The sequence below is a fragment of the Choristoneura fumiferana genome, chromosome Z (genome assembly GCF_025370935.1).
Source record: "Choristoneura fumiferana chromosome Z, NRCan_CFum_1, whole genome shotgun sequence".
Lineage (NCBI taxonomy): Eukaryota > Metazoa > Arthropoda > Insecta > Lepidoptera > Tortricidae > Choristoneura > Choristoneura fumiferana.
Window position 1 is genome coordinate 21,238,155 of NC_133472.1, and position 12,860 is coordinate 21,251,014.

Here is a 12,860-nt window from a genome sequence, read left to right on the forward strand (position 1 = left end):
TAAAAGAAAAGAAAAAATCACGCAACCGATTTTTTTTGTTATTTGAATTTTTAACAGATGGCCTGTCCATTAGTCGAGCGTACGTTTTTAACCGACTTCAATTAAGGAGGAGGTTCTATGTTCCAATGTTTGTATTTTTTTTTCAAGTAATATTGTAATTTTGAACAGAACATTGTTTTTTTTCCTCGCATTCAAAGTGAAAAGTAGTGTTAAACGCGAGACTAAACAACCATAATGCCACTCGAACTCCTATAGCCACACTCGCTCTGCTCGGGTTGCTAAGCATCTCGTGTATTTATGGCTTGTTTTAGTCCCTTGTTGAAGTATATTTATTACCCGTTTTGTGTTTGCTTCAATTATTACTATAATGGTGTCCGAACTTCGACGCCGACTGAAGGTCAGTTTTTGGCCGAAGCCGAAACTGATCAATTCTCACACCTTAACCGCCCTTAACCTTCGGCCAAAGTTGAAAATGAAACTTCTGAATTAGCTGGTTCCAGTACACTACACCTAATCTATTTTACTAATTTTTTTCAAGTATCTAAAATCAACCATTACTTTTGGTTTGAGACAACTTGACACTGGCAAAAAATAGCACTTCAAAGCGATTTCGATCACGGATCCTTGAACAGAAAAGTGATTCTCGCAAAGCATAGGTACCTAGAGGTGACCAGAGGTGGTTAGCCGCCCGTGTTTTAGCGAGGGCGGCTAAGAAAGCCAATTATAGGGGTGTTAATAAATGGCTTTTACTCTTAAAACGAAAACTATGCTTTCATAGCACTTTGCGAGCGATTTAATTTAAAGCAATTTAATTTACCTATAAAATTGTACAAACAATGAAGTTATCAAAATTCCTTATCGAGCGGTCAAGTGTTTTCACCTTCACGGGCCGGTAATGACGCAGAAACCTGCACATGCGAGGGTTATGGCTTGACCTGGCTTTAAGGTCATTTCCAATTGTTTGCTGGCAAGTTCGTTCCGTGCTCACACTGACTTATTATAGATCCCAGGGCCCAGCATATGCTAAGGAATATTGATTCTTGAAGATAAGGTGGAGCAAATATGCCGCGTATTATTTTCAACCGACTTCAAATTTTCCTATTTAAAAAGTGCCCACGTGAAAAAAAAAATTAACAATGCATGCGAATAGGTTAGTTAAGGTACTGTATAAGATTTATCGATTTATCGGTTCGACTTTGTTGGTTTGTCGAATGCAAATGAGCCACATTCCTAAAGCACGGTATGGAGCCAACGTAACGGCTTGAATTGAAATAGGGTGTTTAGTAGGTTGGTGTTAAATAGACGTACAATTTACAAAGATAATAAATAAATAAAAAACACCAATAATACTATAAAATTACCCAATTCGTATTCCCCAATATTCGCACTTTTATCAACATTCGATTTTGCATCAGGTTGTGCGAAACCTTACATCCTTACCAATGTTATAAATGCGAAAATATGTCTGTAGTTACCTCTTAACGCTTAAACCACTAAACAGTTTTAAATAAATATGTAATCCTTGCAAATGCTAGGAAGATAGTTTAGGAGCCTGGGAAGCGATTACGGATTTTTCGCAAACGGAGTTGGGGGCGAAAGCGGATTATTCGACGTTTATGCCATTATTGTTTCTTCCAAGTCGCTCAACATATAGGTAGGTACCTACTCGACTTTTCTATTATACTTGTAGAGTGTCCCAGAAATCAACGTCAGCCGCGCGCAAGAAACGCGATTGTGTAAGTATAAAATAATTCGTGGATCTCATCATCAGACCCTGACTTTCGCCAGCTAAGAGTTAGGAAGAAACGCGATTGTGTAAAAGCAAGAACTGTCCAACAAAACGAATGTGGTCAAGTGATGTTGTGTGGAATTCTTATGGTGCAGAATCGCGAATATTAAGTAACAGGATTGTATAAAAATAATGACTGTGAAGAATAACGAATGTGATCAAATGCATATAAAATATAAAATATGTGTAGAATTAATATTGTGCAGGATCGCGACTAGGAAGAAACAAATATGGCATAAACGTCGAATATTCCGCGGATTGGATGGATTGGATGCGAAAGCGGTAGCATCATATATATAAATAAATTCGCAGTGAATAAATAATTCGTGAATGGTAATAAATTAATTACATCGAGTCAGACAGATTTTGGTAAATCTAAATTTATAAATTTAAATATAAATTTTGACTGATGTCATGTTTAAAAATCGAAGTTAATTGAGGAATCACAAAAAAAAATGTGTATGAGCTTGTATGAGTCCTCGGGGATAAAACTGATTTTGCCTTGGGCGCACTTAAACCCTTCACTTCTCTCAGGACTCCATCTTAATTCCCTCGCTTCGCTCATGAATTAACTCACAACACCCTCGGTACGCTCGGAAGTGAAATCTGGAGTCCTTCGTTACGCTCAGGATTCAATATTGCGTCCGTTACATAATACAGTGCTTTATCCCCTTGGTGTACAATCTACTATTATCAAAACGAAAACTTTTTAATGGGCATGGACGGACAGGGACTATAAGACAGTCGGATTCTAAAAGGTTGACTTACTCTTTAAATTATTACATTACTACCATTCGTTTGTAGGTCTCTAGGTATAAAGAAAGTTAATAATAATAGCATACCTACAATTCATGGAACCTTCTCAAATAAATCAGAATTAGTCTACGTTCCCCTTGAATTGTCAAAATTGAAAAAGTCTATGATTCAAACCTCGTTGTTACTTGTTCTTACTAAAATATAGTCTTGAATCGTGTTCATTGTGGTGACCACGAGGTGACCACTGTCAATTAAAGGGTTTTAAGAAAATGAATAAGCAACTTGTAAGTTCCACATACTTAACAAGCAATTCACAGAATTCATTTTCTTGAGATAATTATTCATTCTCGTTAGTCTGAAGTAAATTAGTATATATAACTTCTATTAAGTAGGTATTAACAAACCTAGTTACCGATTTCGCGTCCATATATCTAGTTATTATCGATAGTAGAACGGGTTTCTTAAATCTTTATTAGGTAGCGTTTTTACCAGCCCGGAGGTGTACCTGACCTTGGAAATAATGAAATAATACGCAATCCTATAAAAATAGGTTAGTTTGGTAGTTTTTAGAGATGGACCGACCGAGCGTTCGGACATTTTGCAAATGTTTTTATCGATTATGCACTATTATGCAACAGCACCTAGCACAATGTATACTATCAGTGTGGTGACTCCTCGGGCAACCGGGCTTTGGTCGGTGTTTGCAAAATGGGATAAATGCTTTTTTCCCAGATAGGTATAAGATCCAAGTAAGGTACGACTGCTTCGAGTAGATCGATTTTAGCGCCCTCAAATATCCCTGTAGGCGTAGGCGTGGTATCTACCTATTTCGAAATTTGAAAACACGTACTCGTAGCTATGTTAACATAAACATGTTACTAGTATCTTCGGTCAGATTTGAATAGATACTTGCTTTTACCCGCGGCTTCGATCGCATTAAATTTGGGGTAATATAGATTTACTTTCTACAATCCTTTTTTTCCTGTTTTGATTGATTTTTCGGAGCATTATGTGGAAGATACAGACAGTCGTTGTTTTAGGTAGATGGTGCAAAATGGACCTATTTAATCATAAATTCATAAGTCATACAAACTTTTAATTCCAGAAAAGTGCCTGTGTTTCTTTTGCCCGCGACTTCGTACACGATATAGAATAATTCCCGCGGGATAAGAATAAGTGAATTCTATAGAAAGCTACCCTGTCCCTGATTGAAATGAAACCGGATTATTTTATCCCGGGAAATCGCAAAGTTCCCGCGGGATAGATATGACTTTTTAGATAGTTTAAAAAAACACTTTCACTAATAGTAAGCTACCTATTTTTGATTGACATAAGTATGCTACTTTTATCCCGAGAAGTTATTTTTTAAAATTCTTAATTGTCAATCAAAGTCAAAGACATTGTAGCTTTCTATTGAAAGATTTTTTTTAAATCCGCCCCGAACTTGAATTCACTTATCTTACTCGTAATCCCGCGAAAATTTAACATTTTTCAAAGAAATAGTAGCCTTTGTCAATTAACGATAGTGTAGTTTTCTATTGGACAAAGAATGTATTTATCAGCTTAGTAGTTTCAGAGATTACCCCCAAAAAACAATGTTTAGAGAATTCCTTATCCCATGGTAATTTTGAAAAATCCTTCCTTAGTATATGTATGTCAAATTTCAAGACTCTAGCAGCAGTAGTTTAGACTATGCGTTGTCTGTCAGTCAGTCAGTCTGTCACGGTACGGTACCCACTGTTTTTATAGGTTTCTTATTATTAGCAATAATTTTAAAATGATATAACCGGTTATATTAAAACTAATTTTGGTTAAAAGAACTTACTAAGTTATGTCATGTGTTTTTTTTTCATATTTTTTGAACATATGGTTTGGAAGATAAGGGAAAGACAACTATTTAACTTTTAGGCGGGTAAGGCCTACTATTCAATGGAGGAGTATATGCGTGATAGTTTCGCAACTTTTTAGACTTTATTAAGTTTACTGCATGACTGAATGTGTCTACCTACAAGACATTTATATTTGTATGCCCTTGGGCGCAGCATAGTGATACAAGTCTATGATCAATGTACCAACTATTTTGACCTATGTTTGACAAATAAATTATTTGTATTTGTAAGACATAATTTTTGTAACATTCGGAGCCACGTAGTAAAAAAAATATTAACGTTTTTTCTCATGCAAACTTCCATTTCCCTTTTAAACCCTTTAGGGGTAGACTTATCAAAAAATGTGAGATGCAGGTTCTTTTTATTTGATTTGAAGAAAGTTATCCCTTAATTTCGTAATCCTTAACTTAAAAAATGAACGTTTTCCTTATACAAATTTTCATTCACCTTTTTACCCATGTATTTTATCATGTATTTTCTTAATTCTGTTCAAGAGTCATTCACCAAGTTCCAGAATCACAACTTCAAAAAAAAAAAACATTTTCTCATGCATACTTCCATCCAACTTTTAAACTCATAAAGGGTAGAATTTTCAAAAAATATGATATAGCTCAGTAAATGTTCTTTTATTTTATTTGAAGAAAGTTTCTTCTAAGTTTCATAATTTTAACCTAAAAATAAAACATTTTTGCTACACGAATTTCCACCGCCCCTTTTACCCCATTAGTGGTGGATTTTTTGAAAAATTGTGAGTTTCATATTCTTTTTATTCTGTTCTTGAACATTCTTGACTCATGAGTCATTCATAAAAAAATCAGAATCATAGTTTCGAAAACAACGTGCAATCCATGAAAATTTCCATTCCCCTTTTAAACTCTTTAGGGGTAAAATTATTAAAAAAATGTGAAATGTGAGACATCAGTTGATTAAAACGTGTTCTTTTATTTCTATTCACTTCAATGTTCATTAAGTTTCATAAAACAAACCTAAAATGAGTTTTCGGCGTGGAGAGTAAGACAGCCGGTGAAATTACTGGCACTTGAGGTATCCCATCTTAGGCCTCTAGGTTGGCAACGCAACGCATCTGCAATACCCCTGGTAAGTATATGTAACATACACGTGGATTTGCACATTCTTAATCATATTGTCGATTAGTTACGCGACTAAACTTAGAGGTAGGTAGGCAAGCATGTGTGTTACTTCGGGTCGGGAATAAGAAAACACTATTTGAATCACCCAATTTTTCGTGGCTGATAACAAACATTATGTTTGGGCAGGTATATATATTGATCAGTTTCTTATCCATTATCAACAGTTAGTATCTAGTTTCCAAATAGAAAGCACGTGGTTAACGTTGTGTTACGGTAACACTAAGTCAGTAAAGATGATTTTAAACGAATTTGGATCGGTTGGCGACCAGCATAAGGTCTGTACCTAACTATTTATTATACCTACCTACCTTGCTGTAGTTTTGACTACTGAAATATTCCAAAGCTAAGCAAGCGATTTTCTGAGATTTATCTAAGTACCTAAAAAATAAAAGATGTTTGTTTCATTATTATTATTACTATTATTTACAATACCTACTATTTAATAATTATTTTTATATCAATTTATATTATAAATAAAATATATTATGATTTATGATTGATCGATTGACTAGAGATTTCTAAAGTCATGTTTGGCACGCTAGCTTGTTGTTTCGGGCAGGACAACGTCTGCCGGGTCCTTTAGTACATTATAAAGAGCCTATTTTAATTCTGTCCATTCCTATATTGAACAGACTGTAGGTATAGGTACTTAGAAGGGAATCTAAACACATAAAGATGACGTTGTGTCCGTCCGCGCCACTATAACAACTCTAGGCCTAGGGTTATTCAGATTTAAGCATGAACAGGTACAAGTATTATCGATAAAATGTTAGGCTTCATAAAGCGCATAGGTCGTAACTTCACGCAAATTAAAACGTTTCAAACACTTTTTAATTCTCTGGTTCGCTCGCGTCTGGAATACTGTAGTCAGGTTTGGAATCCTTTGTATCGGGTTCACATAAATCGCTTAGGAGTGCAGCGCTCCTTCACTTTGCATGCATTTTGCATTGCATTTGCATAGTTCAAAACTATCATGCAAAGTGACATTGATCGACGCGCTAATTATGAAGAAAGGCTTTTAAGTTCTTTAAAATTAACTCTCTTTTAGAAAAACGCTCCTTCCTTGACATAGCAATTTTAAAGAAAATTATAAATGGGACTGTGTCTGATACTTACTTGTTACAGAACATTAACATTACTGTACCTAAATGCAACACGCGAACTTGTCAGCGAACAACTTTCCCCCCTGGCGGGACCAGGACAAAACTTGGAAAATCCCTTCCACGACACGACACGTATAGATATAGTTATCGTGTCCAAAAATCTTTTAACGATCTAAGTATATAATTCAAGTTGGACATCTTTCAGGACTCTATAATGTTCAATTAAGCGAAAAATGCTAAACCCATCGCACGTCTCTCAAAATTAGTTACCTTTTTTTGTTATTAATTTAATTAGTATAATTACATTAGGTCTTATAGTTTTACTTGTTAGTGTATTTCCCCGAACATGATCAATGCTGTTGCATGCCTGTTATTGGTGCATGAGCGGGGGGTTATAATTTAGATTAATTTTAATGTCTTGTTCATGTACTGTTGGCATGTCTAATGAATAAAAAATAAAAAAAGACATATTGTTTTTGTTTGAACAGTCGAACAAATTGAATCATGACCCAGGGTCGAACCTTATAATTTATAATCAAATTCACTATGATTTCCTTGACAAAAGTATGAAATGACAAATTGTAGTAGCACAAAGGTCTAGGTCATGAATCAATTTGTTCGACTATACCTACTAAATACATACTTTATTCCTACTAAGTACCTACCAAATAGGAAGCTTTACTATTCCAGATCAATATAGGCTTATTTTTATCCCGGAAAATTGCAATGCAAAGTTCCCTCGGGACGCTAACGAAGTTACGGGTAACAGCTAGTAGGTAGAGAGGTAGTTTTTGTATGTTTCCGATATAATGAATTTAGATTTTGAGAGAAAAAATTCAAAATTCGAAATTCAAATGATTTATTCAGTAAATAGGCCGCAATGGGCACTTTTACACGTCATTTTTTTAAACTACCAGCGCTTTCGGAAAGACCATCATTGCCAAGAAGAATGCACCGCAAGAAACTTGGCAGAAAGTCATTTTTTCATAAAAATATAATTACAAATAAAATACTTAAAAACTATATTATACAATAAAAGAAAAAAAAATACAAAAAATAATAATAAAAGAAATACAGGGATGTATGGGGTCCCTTAGTTACAATACTAAACACTAACTATATCTAAACTATATCTACGTTCAGTGGAAGTGTAGAATGCTTCCACCGTCATAAATTTTAAAATAATAATAACAATAATTTAGTTCTGAAATATACATTCAGGTCAAGTAACCATTAAGCTTTTGGATTTCGAAGGCAAGTTCACGTCTGCCGCCCCCAAAGTTAGCTCACACGCACTCATGTCATGCTCTGAAAGCAGAGCGGTACCGAGGGCATGGTATTGCTTCCGTTCCCATAAGCTCTATGGGATCGTCTTGGGAACTTCGACGTCGCGAGCCTGTGACTAGAATTTAAACTAAAAATATAAAAGTTTAAAATCCATAAGCTTAACAATATACAGCCTTAAACATAACAAGGGGATGTATAAAGTCCCTGAGTTAATAATAAAATTATTATACAGCAAGGGGATGTATAAAGTCCCTATGTTAATAATAAAATTCCTTATTCCTAAGAAAATCTGAAAGCACGGATTTGATGAACAAGTAAGGTCAGGAACGTTAATTTGAGACTTATTTCGTCAAAAAACGTGATGAAACCAGATTTCAAATAAAAAAAACGCATTCAAATCGGTCCACCTGTTTAAGAGCTACACTACGGTGCTACAGGCAGACCCACAGACAGACACACATAGCGGTCAAACTTATAACATCCCTCTTTTTGCGTTGGGGGTTAAAAACAGAAACACATTCAAAACTGACAAAAATCTGAGTATTTTAAGTTAGGATTAAAGATCAAATGAAATTTTGGAGTGATTGACAAAACCAAGCAGAATTGTAGGTAATTTTATAATTGCAAATTTAGTAGGTACAGTCGAGGAAACTGAATCAAGTACCAGGTGGGACCTTTTCATAATCAATTTTGTTATGATTTCATTGGCAAATGTATGGGATGTCAACGTGACATTAGTACAGAGTAAAAGAGGAGATTAGTAGCACTAAGCTCCACCCTGGTAGGTACGTGATTCAATGTCCTCGACTGTACAATGTGCACAATTTTTTTGAATGGTATTTTCGAGTAAGTATATCTAATGTCATCAGTCCCAGGTCCCAAAATATACAATATAGCTACCTCTGCTTTTTAATAAATGGGTATGTACATATTTGCACTTGATTTAAGTATTTCTTATTTGCAGGAGGCGAAAGAAGAGCTCAACAAGAAGCCCTTAGACACAGACCACGATGCCATGGAGACCATACTATCCTATCTCGGCGATATGGGCCGATACCAAAAGTTCTTGTTCTGTGCAATGCTCCCCTTCGGCTTCATCTTTGCGTTTGTCTGCTTCGTCCAGATGTTCATCGCGGCGACTCCGCAGCGGCACTGGTGCCAGGTGCCGGAGTTGGCGCATTTAGATTTGGAACTTAGGTAACATCACACGAGCATAAATAACAGCTAACATTCCATACAAAACTGCAAGAAAAATTACTCGTTATTTCGACTTGCCAGTAACTATATGTAGGCAAGGCGTCATACATAATTTAAAGAATAGTTTTAGGGTCGCCGACATCAAAATCGATATATAAATACGTGTAGGTAAGGTACACAATAGGACGTGTTCCAGGAGTATCTGGCATCAGACTTATATTACCTATAGTAGTACATACATATTAAATTTGGAACTAGAGATGAGGTGAATGACTATGATTAGCCACGGCCAAGAGTACCTAAGTACTTATAAACGGATTGCGTGATAAAAATAAAGAAATTAGTGAATAAGTATATATATCGTATTAGTTATCCGTTAAAAGCTGGTCAGTAAAAACATTCAGTTTCGATCGTAGCTCGGTGAAATGTTGTGAAATTTGTCCTTTTACAAGAGGTGTACTTATCCAAAATGTTTATCTAACGAATCAATGCGATAAGATAATATTTCAGTCTATCAAAACATTTAAAACAAGGAAAAAGATTCATTTAATAAAAATGTATACAGCCACAATTTGACAATTCCCGATAGCAGCCCTTAACCATTTTAATCGAGTTTCTTCAGGTTGTTGTCGTGTAGTTGCAACTTTGAGTATTTATCTAGAACGGAGCACCCTTGAAGTGCATTTCCCCTCTGCCAAAGGTATGAACCCGCCGGGGATATTCGTTAAATAAAACTGTTTCGCTCGCCTCTCGTGACATTTCGGAACCGTAGGTACTTGTCAGTGAACAGAGCTCCGACAAAAATGACTGGATGCAGTGTTTTTGGGCTTAATAAAAGGTTCTGACACGTCGAGTCTACAAAAATAAAACGTAACTTTTCATCGGAAAGTATTTCCTACGTAATTATTGGTGTACCTATTAACAGTAAAAATACGATAAGTTTATAATAATATTATTGATGGCCAGTGTGGCCAACTTTTTATAAACGTGGCCAATTTGGCAATTTTAAGATTTTTATGTACCTAGTATAGATTATCAAATATAATGACCCGGATAACTCACGTCTTAAATCGAGTTTAGCTCGACATGTTTCGGGCTAATCCGTAGCCCTTCGTCTTCGGAGCCACCGTGAGCCACGTGAATCTCACGGTAGTTTCTAGTATAGATTAATTGAATTTTCGATTGCTATTATGAATTATACGTTTATCACATTATTTATTTAATTGACATCGTCAATGTAAACTTTAAGGCCAGACGCCGACATTTTTTTCGCCTCATTCGCGTGCTGTTGAGTTATGGAATTTATTGAACGAACGATTTTATTTATATGTTGGAGTATAGCCCATAGAGTATAGTGCTATATGACGCAAGTAACACTTTTAACAGCCACAAGTGTTGCTTCGCCAGTGTCTCGGTATAGAGCAGTGACACTGGAGCGAGCTTGAGACAGACGCATACCAAGAAATTATCTTACGTGTAGTAGGTAGTATCACTCGCTCCAGTGTTTCACTGCTCTATACAGAGATTCTGCCGAAGCAATACTTGTGGTTATTATGGTGTTACTTGCATCATGGTCAACTCCGACCGACATATGTTTTGTGTGATTACAGTACCTACCTATTTAAGCTATTACATATTTATTATCTGTCCCTATAATCAAATTATTGTTTACGTTTGATGTGAAAGTGACTATTAATCACTATTTTTATTGTTCTTTTTATTTTTTTAGACATGAAGCGCCCGCGCGTGGGATCTATGACCCAAGCCCTCTTGTTCTGATTAAAGTAGATTCGTTATAAATTTACCACGGATTATTATTATCGTTTTCGTACAGCAGTTTACAGCAGTTAAAATCAACTAAGCCCTCTTGTTCTGAGAGGAGGCCTGTGCCCAGCAGTGGGACGTATATAGGCTGGGATGATGATGATGATTTATAAATCTGAAATTATCGCGATTAATACATGAAATAGGTAGCTACCTACCGAATAATTCATTTAAGTTTGTAGTCGTATATCTATTGTAATTGAAAAAAGTAATGCTGAAATATACAGACAGACACATTTTAAGTAGGTTTAAATAAATAGGTAAGATTAACGATTACATTTAATTGGACATATAAGCCATACCTACATATTTATAAGTACCTATAAATGTCATTGGTAGTACTTATAGTACCTACTAGGGTTTTGCGATAGTCACCCCTGTGTATCTTACGCACACATTGACAGTACAGATGTCGTCGTGCTTATGTAGATTCAAGAACGCGTATTTTGTACGTCGTGGCCGCCGTGTGGTAACGGCACCTATTACCGGGGATATTGAAATCGGCGGCCATCTCTGCGGTAATTTAAAATACGCATTTTATAATCAAACCAATCGATTTCTTAAATAATATATTTGACACGATAAAAGCTTATTTAGCTGACTCACGGATCTATGAGTGCTTTTGTGTATGGTGAATGACTCAAAGATCTCGCAATCTCGCAATGCGTTAATTTCCGAAACGGCACCGTAGGAAGAGGATTTGCTATACTAACGCGTGACACCACATAAAAGCGGACTCGAAACTTACTTGGTGTTTTTATTCTCCGACGCAAAAAGAGGGGTGTTTGACCGCTATGTGTGTCTCTCTGTGGCACCGTAACTCTTAAACGGGTAGGCCGATTTGAATGCGGTTTTTTATTTGAAAGCAGGTTTTCTAGCAATGGTTCTTATACATAATACTTATGGCAATTGAACTAATGTTATGGTTTTTAAATAGCTTTTTATAGTTTTTTGTACGAGTTCGGTGTACTTTTTGTATATTTTTTGGCCCGAAAATACGAAAAAAATGGAAAATAAAATACAGCGGCGATAAGTGCCATTTTTAACTGTCAACTGTAATACCGTGGTATACCACGGTAATAGTTAAACTGGTAATTTTAGTTCTTCATGCTTTATTTTTGGTATAAATTATCGTAATTTCTTACAGTTATTCCAATCTTGATCTTTTCACGCTTTTAAAAAAACTGTTTCTGTGGTAAGAAAAGTAACAAACTCTTAATTTTAAACATAAACTTCAGTACTGAATTTGTAGTTTCTATAGAAACCGTTATTTTGCCAAGTTGCTAAAATATTGCGATACAATTTTATTTTTACTTACCAGTTATATAATTTTGGTTATTTACCAAGGTTATTAGTATTTTTGACTTGTAATGCAAACACAACTATATCCTATTGTTTTTATCATAGTAAAAGAGAGCAAAGTAGGTTCACTACGAACAAAAGTACATCGCGCGGCTTTACTCGTACTTACATATTTTTTATATTAGGTATAGTTGTAAATTAGTAGTATATAAGTGTAATGTGATAGTTTCGTGAAGGTGCAGGACACATGAGTATTATGCATACAGTCGCAATCACCACTTCGGCGAATTTATATATAATATTTTTAAATGTAGTATAATAATAATAATAGAGCAACAATAGTAGATTATTGTCGTGGCCTGGAAGTAGGCAATTGCTGGCTGAGTATGAGTATTAAACGGACGAGCTTGCGAGTCCGTTTAACTAATACGAAGCCAGCAATTGCTATTCCAGCCGAGACTAATACAAAGCTTTTCTCAAAAATGGTGAATAATTCAGAAATAGAATAAACATTTTCTCAAAATATATTGTAAAATTTAATTTTATTCCAATATTTTTCTTA

General features: G+C 35.3%; 1 protein-coding gene across 2 annotated transcripts in view; it reads left to right on the plus strand.

Moving 5' to 3' along the window:
* The window catches only part of LOC141431490 (beta-alanine transporter-like), a 41,176-nt gene that overhangs the window by 3,376 nt on the left and 24,940 nt on the right, over positions 1–12,860 (plus strand). Inside the window, exons 1-2 of one of the 2 annotated variants that reach the window (XM_074092682.1) lie at positions 5,763–5,860; positions 8,940–9,172. In XM_074092682.1, the coding sequence (XP_073948783.1) occupies positions 5,819–5,860; positions 8,940–9,172 (275 nt within the window). In that variant the 5' untranslated portion in view covers positions 5,763–5,818. Of the gene's footprint in view, positions 1–5,762; positions 5,861–8,939; positions 9,173–12,860 lie in introns of those variants that run through there. The other variant, XM_074092688.1, reaches the window with a different exon arrangement.